Below are 17,928 nucleotides of genomic sequence, written 5' to 3'. Positions count from 1 at the left end.
AATTCACAACATGTGTAAATTAAGGGGGCAAAACTTTCCGAACGAACAACGACGTAGTTTGAATTTTTTGTCACTTTATACAGCCAAAATGTCTAAATGACACTTTATTATAAATATTCTTTGACAAGGATATAAATTTAAGCTATTTTTGTCTAGGTTTCATGATAACACGTTTTAAACTAGGGTTCAAAAAAAAAAAAAAACGAAGAACCCTGATTGTGCATAATTTTTTCTTCTCTTTCTCTCTGTCATTGTCAAACAATGATCTCAGTTTAGAAAATGCTGAGATTCACATTAAATAGGAACTCTAAATCTTTCCGATAAGCGCCGGATTATCAAAACTGCAAACTTTCCCTAATTCTCATGAACAAATAATACATACTCTCCTATCATGAAGAGTCTAGAAGTACGAAATTTGATTATTGTTTTTGTTTTTTCATTTGCGACGAAAATTCCTTGTTTTGTCATATTTTAACAAATACAAATGTATGACAAACATCGTTCAAATTTCGTACATGATCGACAGCATCAAAACTGTAGTACATGTTTTTTTTTGTTCATTATGCTAATAAATTGCTTAGCAGTTCTTGGTAGAATAAGAGCGTATCTATAAAATGGTGCCTGAACTTGATAGAGTTTAGCCCATAAGGTCGAGCCTGCTTGCTAAAACGAATAAAATGCGTTTTATATTTTTCTGAAACAAATAAATTTGAGTATGCCAATTTAATAATTGGAACCAATGAGAGCAAAGTGATTTGCTTAGTCGTTGTTATGGAATGACCATATCGGACGTTTTATTTTAATACAGGTATGATATTCACTTGTTCACATAGCCACATTCATAAAAGAAAAGCAGTATGATATACATGCACAACAGCAAGAAAAGAGAAATCAATAAACAGAGTTTTGATCCCTTTATTTTGCTTCAAGTCAGTGATCGTGTCACCATTTCTTGTCATATTACTTCATTTTACAACATATTTATGCAAGAATTCATACTAAATTTGAAATGTACTACAGAGTTGTCAAGTCTTTTTTTTTTTTGGTCAATAAAGATCATGTTTTTTGAGTTCTCGGTATAAGCTACATAAAAAGAGAGAGGAAATGTAAAAAAAAAAGCAAAGATTTTATTCTTAACACTTAAGCACGGGCAAGACGAGCGTTACGGGCCAATTGACGAGCATTGAGCTTGACAACCTTCTTATCAGCAGCACGGGCAACAACTTCATCCTTTTCAGTAAGGACGATTTCAATGTGACAAGGAGAAGACATGAAGGGGTTGATTCTACCGTGAGCACGATAAGTACGACGACGGTGCTTGGGAGCTTGGTTGACAACAATGCTGGAGATGTGGAGATCTTCAACGTTCAAACCCTTAGCCTATAATTATATAAGTATACCTTTTCTCTTTTTTTTTATTTCCTTACTTCGGCGTTGCTTTCAGCGTTCTTCAAGAGGTCAGTGACGAACTTGACAGACTTGACGGGCCAACGACCTTGAGTGGCCTTGAATTCCTTGGCTTGAGAAGCACGACCAACACCACCGTTGAATCTGCGGAAGGGGATGACTTGCTTGTGTTCAGTAACGTTGTTGAGGTAAGCATAAGCCTTGCTCAACTTCAAACCCTTGATGGCAGCAGCAACTTCGTGAGTGTTCTTGAACTAAACAAAAAAAAAACGTTAGACTCCATTTCGATTGACACGATGACACATACGTGAACACGAAGGTAAGAACCTCTGGACTTGGAGGCTAATCGAGTTTAAAAGAAGAATGAGTTAGTTTGTTGTTCGAGCCAAGTGTTGCTTATGAATAGTTACCCTTGGCGGGGTTAGCCGGTGTAGCAGCGTATCTGACCATTATTGCTCAAGTACTGTTCCATTAAAAAAAAAAGTAGGTTAGTTGATTGTGAATCCTTAGTGTCTATAACAAAAAAAAAATCCATCCATCTATCAATATCCATCTTTCTTAAAAAAAAACGGCTATTCTCTAACCACATCCATTCTCTTCTCTTTTCCCCTCATTACACTATGGCATATCATACATACTTGGAAATACGCAAAAAGAGAGGAAGATTCAATCGTTTTCTTGCTTGATGTCTTGTGGTAGTGGCAAATCAGTACACCCTTCATTTGAGTGTCCGAGAGAGATAGAGGGGAGAAGTGTATACCGGACATATGCCGCACTTGAAATCTGCCGGCTGTGTGTGACACTAATCATGCATTTCCAAAGACTTTTCAAATCACATTGAAAGATCAAGTTTAGACATTGTTTTTATAAAACACAACGAGTAAAAGGTAGCTTCAAAATTTGATAGTAGTAAAAATAAAAGATAATTTGATAAACCAAAAATGAAGAGAAAAGTTAAGCAATTCCTTTGTACTACCAGTACTAGACCTAGCAAGGTAAAATTAAGTCCTAAAAAGCCTAGTCATAGATTTACAATAAAAAGGAAGTGATCAGTTGTTCATGTCAGACTACAATGAATGCCAAATTTCTAAGAAAGAAAAATCCTCCTGAGAGTATAATCATGACTGTACCAAAAAGCATACATATAAAGAAAAAGAAAGAAAAAAAGATGGGAGATAGGTAAGTAAAAAAGGGTTAGGTTCTTTATCCACTCAATTGCACATTTTGTCGATCAAAAAAGAACGAATTGTTGACAGCTAAACAGAAGGTTGCACAATAAATAAAGCCTGGTTTATTCAGTCTTAATTTTTTACTCCTTTTTTCTTTTCTTTATATGTTAAATCCGTTTGTATGGTTACTGTTGCTATGTATGGCAATGTTAGTTGCTAGTTTCGTGGCAGGCTGTATACCTCTTGCCACAAAACTATCGGAATCAAAGCTCAATTTTTTGACTTTTGTCAGTGCAGGTTTATTGATATCTACCAGTCTTGTTGTGATTATACCCGAGGGAGTAGAAACACTTTACACAAACAAAGTGTCCGATACAACAGAGGAAGCACAATTGGCTGATCATACTGCTGTTGGATTGTCTTTGTTGATTGGGTTCGCCATGATGTTTGTGATTGATCAAGTTAGTTCTATGCATATTCACCCAACAACCTCTACAGCTTCGGTCAATATTAAAGGCAGAAACTCTTTAGAATTAGATGCGATGTTGGCACCATCAGAAACCCCCTCATCCTCATCCGAACCACATCATCACACACACAATGTCTCCATCACAACCCCTACGATTGGTCTGATTGTCCATGCAGCAGCAGATGGGATCGCATTAGGTGCATCTGCATCTCATCCACAACTATCGATGGTAGTATTTTTCGCCATCATGCTTCACAAAGCACCTTCTGCGTTTGCACTCACCACAGTCTTGTTAAGTGAGGGTCTGTCCCGTGCCCGAGTAAGACAACACCTCTTGATGTTTTCTCTATCTGCACCCATTGGAGCCATTTCAACCTATGCCCTATTGCACTTCTTTTCAGAATCATTCTCTACTGTGAATTTAGAGTATTGGACGGGTATCTTGTTACTGTTTTCAGGAGGTACATTTCTGTATGTAGCCATGCATGCTATTCAAGAACTTCCAAATAACAAAGGAGATCATTGGCAAATTGGGTCTATTCTGTTAGGCATGTTGATTCCCTTTGTACTCAACTTGAACCACTCTCATTAGATTGTAAAATATCATGCATTAAATTTTTGTTTCTCTCTCTCTCTCTCCTTTTTTTTTTTTTTTTTTTTTTTTTTTTTACTTTTGGCGCGTTTGAATGTCTCAACAAGACGATAGTATTCTTATTTCTTCAGACGATAAAGAAGTTGTTCATCAGCTTCGAAAAAGAATACGATCTGATTCTGTTGAAGACAGTGATGAAGAGGATTATTCTATGGACGAAGATGAATCGGTTCCATCTGTTGAGATCAATCAGTTATTACCTAAAGATCATGAAGCTGTAGTTATCAGTGAATGTACACAACAAAATCCTCTTCAAAAACTGGATGACATCTTTCAGCAACTAAGATAGAATACACATACTCTGATGCTCAAGCAGACGAAATTGAATCTTCTTTTTCATGCGGCAATTCTCTGCATGATGAAGCACCAAGAATTGCTTTTAATGTCCAAGGTATTCCTGGTCCTATTGCATTTCCCTTGGAAGAAAAAGACGCCATTTGATTATTTCACGCATTTCCTACCACCAAAAACAAACAAGGCGAAGCTACCTGTCTAGAAATTGACGCATCCAACATTCAAACCAATCTTTCATTTCAAGAATACTTGTCTGAGACTATCTTGCCTGACGTAACAATGCGTTTAGGCGTTGATAAGTTGATTGCTCAAAACACACGCCTTGAGCCCAATCGTCTTTTTGTTCTGACCAGTGAAGGAACATTGCCATTCTCGGGTGCATTGTAAGTCTATCTTTTTATGTGTCTGATGCATTGACAATACCATATAGACAAAGCGATGCATATGCTACTCTCTTGATTGCCTTGCCTAGCTGTTTTATTGGCGGTGATATTTTGACAGTCTATCATAGTCAAGATGCAATATTTTAGACAGAAGAGGCTGTTATTGAAGGCTATTACTATATGGCTTGGCATAATGATGTCCACAATAAATTCTTCCCTGTGACTGAAGGTTATCAAGTCATTCTTGGCTTCTCTCTTGTTCACCATGAAGCTAGTGCTGAACTTCTACAAAAGTCTCGATTGAGTGATTTTCAATGCAACTTGTCTACTGAGACAGAAATCAAGCCTGTCATGGATCGTGCATCCAACTATCTTAAAGACTATGTCAGTCATTTTAAATCACCTATCTTTTATATGCTCAAGTATAGCTATTATTTGCCAAAAATCACAATAGAACAACTCAAGCCAAGTGATAGACAATTAGCCAACATTGTCTCTAAAATAGCAAATGAAGCTGGTTATGCTTTGTTTCTGGGTTTTATTGAAAGAGACCTTGGGGGCAAGACCAACATTGAAGGCAAAATAGAATGTCCTATGGATGAAGGTGTTTATGTTACTCAATCTGTTGTCTATGATGAGTTTATCTTGATCAGCTTACTAGATCTCGATGGTAATAATCTTTTAACAAGTCCTCTTGGCCTTGATACAAAAGAAAATCATACTATTATTCAAGGCAAGAAATGGTACGCTCAATGCAAGCCTGATTCTCAACATTACAGTGCTTCAAAAACAACAGTTGAACAGACTGTCAAATATTGGTATTCAAGCAAAACGGTAAAGATATTACATGCTCTGAAAACAATGACCCATGCTTCTATTAGGCATTGGTTCTTATTCTAAAAACTCAAGTGAATACCTTAATCAAATCGTTGAAAAATCCGGAAGATACCTAACCCTACTACCCCCCTCCCTCTATCATTAAATCCGAGCTGTTAACTCTATATTTTGAAATTTTGCTCTGTATGTACGTGACTACTTGGTGGCTTAGGTCTCTTTGAAAAAAACAGACTGGCTACAAAAATTTTTTTGCTCTTTCTCTTTTTATAACCGAATAACAGCCATGTCTACATTCGAGAAGGTAGTGCACCCATACAGTGGCTTGTTTTGATGGATACTGACCTGTTTTTTGATATGATAGCAATTGGTTATTGACGGCAAAGGTCACTTGTTGGGTATGTCATGTCACTTTGTTTTATTGAAATCGATATTTATATGAGAATAGGTCGTCTCGCTTCCATCATCGCCAAGCAAGCCCTCAACGGTCAAAAGGTCGTTGTTGTCCGTTGTGAAGAATTGAATGTTTCTGGTGAATTCTTCCGTAACAAGTGTATGTATCATTGGAATATGAAGAGACAGATAACAAAAAGAGAGAGAGAGAGAGAGAGAGATAGAGAGAGAGAGAGCAAGAGAGAAACTGAGAAAAGCGAGCAAATAAGACAGCATAAGAGAAAGAAAACTAATTCATTCTCATAGTAAAGTACCACGCTTACCTTAACAAGCGTTGTCTTGTTAACCCCACTCGTGGTCCCTTCCACTTCCGTGCTCCTTCTCGTATCTTGTACAAGGCTATCCGTGGTATGGTCCCTCACAAGACTGCTCGTGGTGCTGCTGCTTTGGACCGCATCAAGCTCTTTGAAGGTGTCCCTGCTCCTTATGACCGTGTCAAGCGCATGGTTGTTCCTGATGCTCTCCGTGTCCTCCGTCTTAAGCCCGGACGTAAGTACACCACCATTGGCCGTATCTCTCACGAAGTTGGCTGGAAGTACCAAGATGTTGTTGCCAAGCTCGAAGAAAAGCGTAAGGCCAAGTCTGCTGCTTACTACCAACGCAAGACTGCCCTTGCTGCTATCCAAAAGAAGGCTGTTGAATCCAAGGCTGATGCCCTTAAGGATGTCAACGCTTCCCTTGCTGCCCTCGGTTACTAAGTTCTTAATATCATGCACTGAGAGAAAAATAAAGTAAAAAAGAAAATAATTATAAATTATGCTTTAATCTGTAAAGAGGAGAGGGAATTATATAAAGGAATCAAGAAGTAGTCGTAGGTGATCTGATCTTTTGCTTGACACGATGAAGTTGAGAGTCTACTTCACCCAACATTTCTTCTAGCTGATCTTTGCGTCTACGTGACATGGCAATCTTTTTTGAGAAATCTTCAGACTACATAATCCATTAGAATAAGAGATCATATATATTTTTTTTAACCTTTCTTTTAGCAATAAGCTCAGTTTCATTCTCTAATTTCAGGAACTCATATTGAAGTTTAAGACGATGACTCCTACTGCTATGATATGAATCTCTTGATGTAGTAGACAATAAGTCATCATCATCTTCTGTTGTACCACTCATTGTATAGCATGGTGTTGGTGACGGTGGACTTGTGGCTGTCAATGATTGTGGACTATCTGCATTAGGATGATAGCTTGCTTGTAAGAGTAGACACTTATTGTCATCACTAAACTTATGGGTCAATCAAGTATTTGTTGTTTGGCAGATTGTACCTTTCTGTCAGGAAAGAAGCTTCTTCTGCATCTCTTCCATCTGCACGTAATAGACGCTCCATTGTTTTCCTCAAGATTTGAAGTTGCCTTTGTGTTTGTCTCAAGTCGTTTTTCAAATTGTTAATTTCATCATCTTTGTCTTGTAAATTGCTGTAATAAGCATACTGTTCTTTGACCATGCGTTGTTTTAAGTCCTACATTCTTTCTTTTTTAGTCATGCATATCAACATGTACACATACAAGCATACCTCTAATTCTTGCCTTAATTGATCACTTGTTGTTGTTGCGCCACTAACAAAACGCATGATAAATCATGTTTAGAATTATGCATAATATACTTACCTTGACTGTATCCCGTTAAATGCTCTTAATAGTTCATGTTGATGCTATAAACAAAACAAACAAACAAAAAAGTGTTTTAGAGAGAGATATCATCAATCCTATGGAATTATTACTTTTTCTTCTTCATATTTTCGCTTGAAGTCATCTTTTTCTTCAGTGATTTCGTCTGCTAATTTACAAAAGTAATCTAGATCTTTTGCAATAGCTAAATAGGAGTGAATAAATCAATAAAAAAAAGTTATTTCTTTACCTTCTTTTTGACCTTGTAATGCACGGGAAGCAGCTTTTTCTCTTTCTAGTTCATCTCGAAGCATGTCTAAAACAAAGTTTTCACCTCCTTCAGTTACTTGCTTGTTCTTTCTTTTTTCCAAACTTTTTCTATGACGTCTCTCAGAAATACTGCCATTAGAGGAAGTGCGAGTAAGACAAGATTCATCATCACTGCTTGTTTCGATACGAGGCAAGCTTTTTCTTTTCAAGAGTGTCTCTGTCTTTTTCGTTTTTTGGTCTCGACTGCCTGCAGAAGAAGTTGATTTAAGGGATTGGTTACTTTTCGTCTTTTTCATGACTCGAGGAGGTGAAGGTAACTTGGTCTGATTGAAATCAATGCATGATTGTTTTCGAGTGGGCTGTTGTTGCTGAAGTTTTCTTAAATTGTAATCAGATGAAACAATAGGGATAGACGATTTTTTGTCATCTGCGTCTGTGTTTATCTCATTATCTGATACACCTAATTCTAATCAGTGGTTAATATCTTGTTATGTCATATATGATAGTGTGTACCTGGATCTTTTCTTGATTTTAGAAGGAGCGCTTGCTTATTATTCTCGGTAATTGGTTGGCGTAAAGAAGTTAAACTCGCTCTGTGCTTTAACGTTAAGTTACTAAATAATCTTGTGAGGACAAGAATGACTATTTTTTTTCTATACCTGAAACGTTTCATTTTTTTTCCATGTGTGTCTTCTTGAAAGTTATGAAAAGACATGGAAGAACGAATAGAAGCATTGTCTAAACGGTATTAATCATTTGAGACTGATAATGGGACTTTTTTTTGTACCTGAATTTGTGGTAGAAGCCGACAGGGACTTGTTTTGCTTTCCTAATCCCAACTTTTGCCAAAACTTGGGTGAAGAGGACATTGCGATCGAGCTGAATAAAAGAGAAAGAGTATGTTTAAGGTGAAAAAGGAAAGAAAATAAAGAAATGAAGGGAAAAAATGACCGTCTTTTAAGAATAAGGGTTTGTATTAAAAATAAAGATTAAAATAAAAAGCAGGAGTTCTTTCAAATCAAATGGCCGGAGTTACAAAGCTTGGACAAAGTAACATCTGCTTTTTAAAAAATAGTCCCCCGAAAAAAAAAAAGGAATTCAAGCCAAATTATTGTCATAGTCTTAACAAAAAAAAAGAGGGGGTTTAAGGTCCTTTCCAAGCTGTCTCCTCAAAGCCGGCAAGATGCTATCTATAGTAATTGTGACTTATGGCTACTTCCGTAAGTGGAGTGAGTTTTGGGGAGACGAAAAGGTACTCCTAAGTATAGAGGAGACCTGAAGAGGTAGCAACAAGCCAATTTCAAACTTCACATATAGTAATGAGATTTCTGAAATCAAAAATTGTCTTGTTATTTCCTTTTTTAGTTTCCCTTAACAATTGAACCTAAATTAAGGATCTGGTTATGCAGTCATTGGTAAAGACAAGAACGACACACAATATCAAGATGTGGATCACACTATTAGCTGATGAATCTCCAAATCAAATTTTTCATTGTACATGGAATAATATGCCTACCTGGTGTAGATATTACCGCCAAACGAGTCATAATAAGTTTGAGTGTGAAAAATCTAGAGCACAAATCATCTGCTACAACTGTCAATACCTTGAGCACCGATCATTTGTATGTCCTCACAAAGTACTCCTGAATTCATCGAAGAAGCGCAGGACACCAGCACCTAAGAAGCATGATTTTGAAAACGTCTTACCTCATGCCACTAAGGAGGATCAACCGGCCTCTTCTACTGAAGTCTTAAAATCATAACATGCACCAAAGGACCAACGTGTCGTCCTTCCTTGAACAAAGAAGAATTTGAAACTGACAATCGTGGAAGACTACATCAGCGTTTTTGATATTTCGGAAACTGACGGAAGCGATGGTGAAGGCTTCGATTATATGCCAAGTGAATTCTATGATAGTGATAGTGACAGTGACAAAGAGGAACTCGAAGCTGAGGGTGGTATATCCGCTATGGAGCTCAAAACCTTTTTCAACATAGGGCTACATAGTGCATAGAGCAAAAAAATCAGAAGTATCAAATGCTATTGCAATGACAAATCTGACTCGTCCCAGTAGAAGAGGCAGTGCTTAACTCTTTTCTCTGCTTCTTGTCTTGCCTGCTTCTCTATCTCTTGTCTTTGTATTTTTAATTATATTTTTGTTTGTAAATGTATATCCTGTCATTCTTTTTAATGACAAATAAGTTGCTATAGAAGCTGAATGAAGACTTGTTGACTGATTAAATTGCGTCGTAGACCACTGTCTTTCGTTCTGGGTTGCATGAGATAGTGTGAATGATGGGGTAAAATTGTTCGTACTGGAAATTTCGGTATTGGTAAGTAGTTGTATGTCCTTAAGGGTTGATTGTTGAGCGGCGAGAGATACCACTGACTCATGGAGTTCATCTTGTTGTTGCATGATCCGGCAAAAGGCCGAGAGATTAGAATGTAATTGAATAGATCTAAGATCAAAAAACATAACAATAATGCTCAAGAACTGATAGCACAAAAGAAAACAACCTATATGCCTTATATTTAATAGCAACCATATACTGTATTGAAGCTTCCTTTCTTTATTTATTTTTTTGCTTCTTTTGAACAACTTTATTCTCAAACAATCATAAACTATCTTTTTTTTTTTACATAAACAAGCTTTACTAAAAGAAAATTTATATCATCAAAGCACACAGAAATAAAAAACATTCTTTGACAGTTGATGATACAATACATCAAATAAGAACACAGAGAAGCTGGTAAAAATATTAGCAAAGGTTCTTTTAAGAACCGTTTGTACAAGCAAAAGCAGCAGCAGCTTCTTGATACCAGTGATGACATGCACCGAGGCCATGATGGTACTCGTCGAGTAACTGCCTCATTAGGGAATAGGAGAAATAAGTTCTATGGCGTCCACTAGGCGAAGGCTAGCTAACTAACAATAGAAAAGGAAGAGGGAAGTTGGATAAGGAATATACACCTAATTATATCAGTAATAACTACACCATAAACACCATGTACTAAGAAACAAGGAAGAAGCACGCCTGAGAGGACATGCAGCTACCTACAACGCCAAGGGAGGGGGGAGACTAAGAAAAGAAACATGCAATTTTATATTTTTAATGATCTTGTGGGACACCCCATCATTTCGTTTAATAAACCTGCTCAAAAATCAAAGTTTCCTGTTTTTGCTATTCAAAATCGCTTGTGGTGATGTTTTTGGGAGAGGAAGACAGTTTAAAAAGAATTTTAACCGCAAATCACTGTAACTAACGCAACTCTCAACAAGGAGTTTAAATACAGTTAAAAACAAGATGTTCAAATAAGAAAATAGCTATTGATCTTACGATACAGCAATTTGTTTGATAAAAGGCATTCCTTTCTCGTTGTTTTTTATGATGCTTCCTTTTCAAGTATATTTCTGGTATGCATCTTCCTATCAGAAACTATATTGTGGTAGTTCTTCCAATACTATCATGTGAAGTGTGGAAGCAATCAGTTTAATTATAGTAAGAATATGCCATTAAGACAAAGGCATAAATTCAGTTTTAATTAAGTCATTACATTTAATAACGTTTGTGTGTGGAGTGAAGACTTTTTCTTTTATTTCAAAGAAGAAAAAACAAGGCACCGAGTAAAATAAATGCATGATTCTTCTCCTTGTTTCTCAGCAAATGGAACCAACATAATCCATGCTTGTACTTGACCTGAAAGGAGTAATGAAGAATGGCCTAATGAAACTATCAACAGCTTGAGCAAATCAATATTATTTGTCATTCTTCGAGCGCATGTAAGCTATGAAAATGCATGAAACAACTGAATTTGACCATGTAATAACCATGTATGGTAATTTGTGTAAATGAGTCAACACTGGAAAGCTTGAAGGTTGAAATAATTGGTTTATAGCTTTTATTTTGTCTATATTTAACACTGACCTGTAATGGTCTAAAAAAAAAGAAGCAACTATATCATCATTAGCAACGCTACTACTTGCTACTTGACAAGGTAAGCCAGAAAACATAACTTCTCTAGGCACAATAGATCAAAGTAATAGTTACATAGTCTTTTTCTTGGTACAAGCAATTAACTAATAGCTCTTCTTGAATACATCTGTTTCCATTTCAATTAAACCAGTGACTTGTCGGATTAAACCGCGTCTTCCATTCTCATCTTACTTGACTTGTCTCGAAAAAAAAAATAGTTCTTAGTTGAAACGAATGGAGAAGCACATGAAGATAAAAAGATATTAAAATAAAACATGAACAAGAGCTACAGGATTTAATACAAAACTTCTCATGCAACGATCAAAGCAATGCATCTGTTATTAAAGCTATGAGCTATTTTGTATCTTGAGCATTTTGGATAGGCTGTCACTCTGATTCTCAAGAAGAATATGCGATGGATGCTGGAAACTAAGAGATATCGAAATGATCAATATCTAGTGCCAGTAAGAACTGGTTTTTCTTCCAAACATTGAATCTAGCAACAATAGAAGCTATTTTTTTTTTTTTTACTTGAACAAAAAAAAAGACTGGACAATGAATAATAATTACAAAGTTTTATCTCAATGTAAGACCCATTTTTTGACATAAAACAAGAAAGAAAGAGGCTTAAAAATATACAAAAGAGAATGACAATTGATTTTATATTAGTTTACGCTCATAAGATCTTTCCCGGTGAGCCATCTTTTAACTTTTTGATTTCAAAAGAAGCATCTATAACATCAACATAAATTGTTTAGCTATTGCTTTTTTGGTAATGCCAAATCCAGTTCATCTGTTAGCAACTAAAAAAAAAAATGTCCTCAAAGTCTGCTAGTCTTGACTTTTCCTGTCAAAACTAATTTTAATGTATTGTTTGTCTAAAAGAATTGTACAAAGCTTTGCTTTAATGGCTTTAAAAAGTTGTTCTTGGAACCCGCATTACGAACATTTTCGAAAAATATATATTCTGGAATTAGGAAGATGGTAGACAACTCAAAGATTATTTAAATCTGTTAAATTGGAAAAGAAATTAAAAAATTAGGACTACTTAGGCTCAAGTAAGAGCAATACATATTTAAGTTGTGTTAAAAGTTTTCTTTAAAGATATTTTCACCTTTCTCATTAGCAATACCATTGATTTCTAAAGAAAAAAGATGATCAAGAAAAATGTAAAGATACTAAAACGCAAGATGGTTGTTTTTTAGTAATCCCAAATTTGGATATAGTTATTAAATAGAAATGCTTTTTCATATACACTCTGACATACCAAAACAAAATAAAAACCAGCATAGGAAGCTTTGTTTTTTAAAATATCAATGAGCAATATTTCAGTAAAATGGGAGTGTTCACCTAACTAATCACTTTTTATCCTTATAGCAGAAATAAAGTTCACCGAATATCTTTCCTTCTACTAGTATACATAAAGAATCTCTAGGAATAAGTCAAAATGCGCAATTCATCCCAAACAAGGGTTATCAAAAGAGTTGGCTGGTCAAAAAGCCCTCTCCTCCTTTAGAATAGATAAGAAAAACCTATGGATTAACTTGCTGAACCGACAAACCACCAGCGAAAAAAAAAAAAAAAAAAAAAAAAAAAAAAAAAAAAAAAAAACACTCCTTTTTCTGCTGAACCACATCCAAATGAACCTTATTTCTATTTTGTTTTTTGTTTCCATTGTTGTTGTGTTTATGATGGCATCCTTGAAAGAAGATAGTTCAATCTGAAAACTGTTTTCTTTCTGTTGTAATAATCCTTCGCTTAAAATTTTAGGAGAAAAATCAAGTTAGGTTTATTGATATGGATTGGCAACCAATTTCTGTAAAAGCAATAAGACTCAATTGACATGAACATGTAAAAAGTAGTTTTTTTTTCATGATGGCTTACTGTATTTCTTTGTTTGGATTGCGTATATCCTTCTTGGCTTCTAAAGAAAAAAGAAAAAAGAAAAAAAAAAACTTTTTTTTTTTATCTTAAAAGAACAGGTCGCACTTTTCTCTCGACAAAGAAAACGCCACCCTTCGTTCAAAGCTGCTTTTTTTAATCTTTTCTCTACATCTTTGGATACTTTCCTTCGATTGCGATCTGTTTTGTTCTATAGACATATGCATGTCTATTATTAATCATCTGATAATTGATATTCAGTATTTTGCTTAATCATTTCAAGTAAAACAAGCTGTAGCTATTCGACAGTTCGATAGACGTAACAAAATGTGAATACAAAAACAATGATTGATAGTGATCTATTCAGTTTTTTTTTCGGTCAAATTATTCAATCCGCTTTTATCATAAAAGAACTTCTTATAATAGTTGACTTGAGATTCAAGTTATCGTTTTTTTACGCGTTCTCCATTTTTTTTTGCCTTCACTAGACTTAAGGGACCTCTTCCTGGTTTTTTTTCTTGTTTTTCTTTTCTGAAACTCTTCGGGACCCATGTAAATCTAAAATAAATAAAAAAGTAAGCAAATGCAACTTCTCTTTCAGAGCCTTACTTTATATTTCATTCTTAACAAGATGTTTGTCTTCCTAACTTTGATATTTCCAACATGAGAACCCATAAACCATTAGAGGTTTATTCGGGGGCACTGAAGAAACTCAGTAAAACAGGTCGGTTTTCTTAATAAAGTTCTTGTGTCCTTATTATAAAGCACATTGATATCATTGAGACAAAGGAAAGTTCATTTGTAACGCTTATAATCAGTAGCAGTAAGTAATGGTCATTTGGTACACACAAAACATTATAGAATAATAGAATGCTAATAATAATTTATCCGCCTTATATTGTCGGTGTACTACTTGTATAAGGAACGCTACAAAACAAGGAAAATATGACCAACATCTTGTTCAAGAACTGATGCTGACAAACATATTTCTGGCCGAGACCCGCAACCTTCTTTTTTTTTGGATGGTCATACAAGAATTAAAGGAACAGCTGTATATAAAACTTGTTTTTTTATAGGCTATTATTGTTTGTTTAAAAATTAAATACATCATTCTACATAACTTTATTTATAAAGAACCGACAGGAACCACTTTCTAACCAAGAATATTCTAACTATAAAAGAATAAATCCGTATCGAATAGAATATGATCATGAAATCGACTATCCTGATCTGTTCACAGAAACCTGCTGAATCAAATCTGGGACTTTTTTTTCTCTCTCCTGAATTTGAATCTAAATCTGCCTTTGAACTTTAAAAAGAACCAATACTACGGTAAGGCTCCCCGTAAAAGGCAAACTGTACTCGTTTTTTGGAGTATAGTTCATAAAATAATAACCTACAAATGGAAAAGAAGAATCGAAAAAAAAGAAAAAGAAAATAGAAAAAACAAACAGATAATCAAACCAATTGCGAAGCTTTGTTTTTTGTAAAACATTTTTTTTAGGTCAAGCTATTGTTCAAAAATATAAAGTAATATTGCTCTTCATATAGAATAAAAATATATACACAAGACTTGAGGACAATCACTCATTCATTTGTTTCAATATGATGTTCTTTTTATTTGTTCTTCTTGTTTTCCTCTTTTGTAATTGACAAAAATCAAATTTATTCTTTATTCCTCTTCGTTCTCTCTGTCAGAAATATCTTCTCTTAATGAACGCTTGTTGTTCTTCTCTTTACGAATGGGTATTTTGATTCCTTGACTAGCAAAGCATCTTGAAAGTGGAGTTGATTCTTTAGAAAAAACGTTAACCTCCTTATTTTTCTATTCTTGTTTATACTTACGAACAACGCCTGGAAATTTCTTTGCTGTATAAACCATAAAAGGCTCAGTTTGGACCATTTTCAATACACGTGAAACAGAACTTGTATTGACATTTTGGGAGTATGGACTAAGGATAAGCAGTGAATACAATAGATGTCAAAAGAAAAACTTACGAAGCAACATCAATCAGAGAGAATCGAAGACGAAAGCAGCCTTCTGTCCTCAAGCTGATATCTTGAAAGATAAAAAAGATACCCAGTTTACCATCAAGGTCATACAGTTTGTTAGCAGAAGACACAGAAGATCCCACCAAGTTTTTCATTTGGACAGTAGTTTGCCTTTCATTACCATCTTCATCTGCCACTACAGTTGGAAAGCTGACGATTTGTGAAAGTGTACCATTGGACGAAGGCGATGAATCCTTTCCTTCTCCAGAAGTATATTCTAAGCAGGAATCACACATAACGACCAAAAAAGAGATATCAAACGTCCTATAAAAGAGTTGACAAAAAATTTGTTTTTTTTTTTACTTATTTACTATCTTCTTTTCTCATCTTGAGATAAAGTATTTCTTACTCTGGATAAATTATTCTTACTCTGGATTTATGATCTGCCCGGATTTTGTAGTAATAGTCAGTTTTAGAATAGGAGGAGGGGATATTGGTCTTCTGTCCTTGTCTCCAAATCCACACATTCTTGCTCTCAGGGGCTGTTGTATAACCTCTAGATTGTAGATTCTACTCATGTGTAAGATATATATATATATATATATATTAAAAAATATATACATACTTATCATTATAAACTGAATGATCCATCACATCCATCCCATTGTCTTCAATAGAAGGTGCATAATAATTTGGTTGTTTGAATTGTTGTTGTGGTTGCTGTGGTTGTTGTGTGTGTTGCTGTGATTGTTGTAATTGTTGGGTAATTGTGTTTGTACTTGTAAAAGTGGGAATAAATTGATCCAAGATGGGGTCTTCTGTAGGCCAAGAATTCATACCTGTTCTTCCACCTAAATTAGTAGCTAAAGATATCAACTCATAAAACACGTCGTGTTCTTGGCGCACTTGTTGTGGTTGTTGCTGACTGGCAAGCTGATCGAGATTAGGATCGAGTGACAATGAGGAAGATTGGCCAAAGTGAAGTACGGAGTTTGTCTGGCGAGCCGAACTCAGCATTTGTTGGTGCTGTTGTTGGGAGTACATGTTATTGTTATGATTACTATCGGTATTGTTTGGATTAAAGAAGTTATTCTTCAACATTAGGTCATCATGCATAATAAACTGCTGGTTGTTACTGGCTTGTTGAAGCAATGCTGGCTGATTAGGATAGAGAATTTTGTTTTGCTGGCTAATCATATGCGGGTCAAATTGCTCAATAGACTCGGTGTTGGAGTAGAAATTTTGTGGCATGTCTAAAATGGCAGTATCATTTTGTTGGTTGTAACCTGCCGACAAAGTTTGTTGAATTTGGTGTTGGAGCATTTCATGTTGCTGGTGTTGCTGTTGTTGCTGTCGCTGTTGTTGTTGTTGTTGTTGTTGTTGTTGTTGTTGTTGTTGTTGTTGTTGTTGTTGCTCTTCTATTTCATTTTGTTCAAGTTGTTGTGAAGAGCGTCTAAAAAAACCATTAGGAGAATCATTTATTCTATCCATTTTTCCCCTTTGTTTTTTTTTCAATTATCTAGAGTTTTAAATAAAAGAGAAACAATCCTTTCTTCTTTTTTACTTTTTCTGTTTTATACAAGCCGAAAAAAAATTGAAGCAAAAAGAAAAAAAATTTATCAACAATAAGATATGAAAAGAGAAAGAAGAAAAGGAAAAGTGAAAATGAGAACCCTTTATAAATAGTGTAGAAAAAATTGTGCAACTGAGCCATAAGGTCCAAAAAAGAAAGCCCAATGATTGCCTTTGTTATTTATTTTTTTCCTTTCATGTTATTTCTCCTTCTTATTCGACAATCAGATTAGACTAAGAATCTATTTGAATCAATCGGATTGAGCTTGTTTTTTGCATTGATTGTTTCTGTTGCGTAATGATCATGGCATCTCAAAATAAGGACAATTTACTGTGTTCTAATTCGAAACTGAGCCTCCGACATTGCTCTTTTGGTTTTTCCATTTTCTTCTATTTTTCTTATTCTTTTACATTTATGTCTACTTATGAGTCTACACTTGGGTCAAATAAAAGACAAGATGAATTGACTAGAGTAACACAAGTCGTCTTGCTAAAACAAGCATTTGTTTATTACTATAAGTGCCAAAATGGATATGACTCTTTTGTTGCAGAAATTATGTATATATATGTATATATGTATATATATATATATCTATCTTTATAGTAAATAGAAAGATCTACTCCAGATACTATAAAGTCTAAATAGGCCTGGATCATGTTACATACTCCGTATTGACATAATAATACGACATATCTGTCATGCACCTTATGGTTCAATCAAATTGAGTAAATCACTTGGAAAACTAGTCCAAGATTTTCTTTTATTAAACCTTGTCAATGAGATGTGCTCACCTCAACCACCCCCTCCTTACAACAAATCGAAGTGATTGGCCACTTTTGTTTCTGACTGTTACACTATCGGAGTTCTGTACCAAGTTGTCGGCTACAATCTCCTAAAACGGATATATTTCACTGGAACTGCGAAATTAACATACATAATAGTAAAAGTGCATAGAGACATTGT

General features: G+C 35.0%; 7 protein-coding genes across 7 annotated transcripts; 4 read left to right on the top strand and 3 right to left on the bottom strand.

Moving 5' to 3' along the window:
- Window positions 1-1,152: 1,152 nt before the first annotated feature.
- On the bottom strand, window positions 1,153-1,857 carry B0P05DRAFT_452916 (50S ribosomal protein L22; the record flags this gene model as incomplete). The annotated part of the gene is made up of 4 exons (XM_051573905.1): window positions 1,153-1,380; window positions 1,428-1,661; window positions 1,715-1,749; window positions 1,818-1,857. Coding segments are annotated over 4 exons (537 nt in total), but the record flags the coding sequence as incomplete, so codon positions are not given.
- Window positions 1,858-2,726: 869 nt separating this feature from the next.
- On the top strand, window positions 2,727-3,676 carry B0P05DRAFT_524349 (Zinc/iron permease). The gene has a single exon (XM_051576188.1). It carries the CDS (start codon window positions 2,741-2,743, stop codon window positions 3,635-3,637), a length of 897 nt encoding a protein of 298 aa, XP_051439116.1. The 5' UTR covers window positions 2,727-2,740; the 3' UTR covers window positions 3,638-3,676.
- A 594-nt stretch (window positions 3,677-4,270) lies between these two features.
- On the top strand, window positions 4,271-5,274 carry B0P05DRAFT_568223 (uncharacterized protein; the record flags this gene model as incomplete). The annotated part of the gene is made up of 3 exons (XM_051581183.1): window positions 4,271-4,374; window positions 4,422-4,491; window positions 4,522-5,274. 3 exons carry the CDS (start codon window positions 4,271-4,273, stop codon window positions 5,272-5,274), a joined length of 927 nt encoding a protein of 308 aa, XP_051439115.1.
- Window positions 5,275-5,411: 137 nt separating this feature from the next.
- B0P05DRAFT_170543 (60S ribosomal protein L16) lies at window positions 5,412-6,596 on the top strand. Its single transcript, XM_051573133.1, has 4 exons — window positions 5,412-5,512; window positions 5,573-5,606; window positions 5,657-5,761; window positions 5,908-6,596. The coding sequence occupies exons 1-4, from the start codon at window positions 5,495-5,497 to the stop codon at window positions 6,357-6,359; spliced, it is 609 nt and encodes a 202-aa protein (XP_051439114.1). The 5' UTR covers window positions 5,412-5,494; the 3' UTR covers window positions 6,360-6,596.
- On the bottom strand, window positions 6,406-8,533 carry B0P05DRAFT_524339 (uncharacterized protein). The gene is made up of 10 exons (XM_051576187.1): window positions 8,332-8,533; window positions 8,204-8,282; window positions 8,058-8,158; window positions 7,525-8,010; window positions 7,388-7,479; window positions 7,275-7,318; window positions 7,181-7,223; window positions 6,933-7,126; window positions 6,637-6,886; window positions 6,406-6,591 (listed from the first exon to the last, which is right to left on the bottom strand). Exons 1-10 carry the CDS (start codon window positions 8,411-8,413, stop codon window positions 6,460-6,462), a joined length of 1,503 nt encoding a protein of 500 aa, XP_051439113.1. The 5' UTR covers window positions 8,414-8,533; the 3' UTR covers window positions 6,406-6,459.
- Window positions 8,534-9,052: 519 nt separating this feature from the next.
- Window positions 9,053-9,635, top strand: B0P05DRAFT_583276 (uncharacterized protein; the record flags this gene model as incomplete). The annotated part of the gene is made up of 3 exons (XM_051582237.1): window positions 9,053-9,292; window positions 9,350-9,503; window positions 9,553-9,635. 3 exons carry the CDS (start codon window positions 9,053-9,055, stop codon window positions 9,633-9,635), a joined length of 477 nt encoding a protein of 158 aa, XP_051439112.1.
- A 5,358-nt stretch (window positions 9,636-14,993) lies between these two features.
- B0P05DRAFT_524330 (velvet factor-domain-containing protein) lies at window positions 14,994-17,088 on the bottom strand. Its single transcript, XM_051576186.1, has 5 exons — window positions 16,018-17,088; window positions 15,822-15,962; window positions 15,399-15,716; window positions 15,246-15,352; window positions 14,994-15,194 (listed from the first exon to the last, which is right to left on the bottom strand). Exons 1-5 carry the CDS (start codon window positions 16,881-16,883, stop codon window positions 15,073-15,075), a joined length of 1,554 nt encoding a protein of 517 aa, XP_051439111.1. The 5' UTR covers window positions 16,884-17,088; the 3' UTR covers window positions 14,994-15,072.
- Window positions 17,089-17,928: the final 840 nt, after the last annotated feature.

Source organism: Gilbertella persicaria (assembly GCF_025201335.1).
Source record: "Gilbertella persicaria strain CBS 190.32 chromosome Unknown B0P05scaffold_3, whole genome shotgun sequence".
Classification (NCBI taxonomy): Eukaryota; Fungi; Mucoromycota; class Mucoromycetes; order Mucorales; family Choanephoraceae; genus Gilbertella; species Gilbertella persicaria.
Note: the sequence above shows the minus strand (reverse complement) of the source record. Positions and strands in the feature narration are given on the sequence as shown.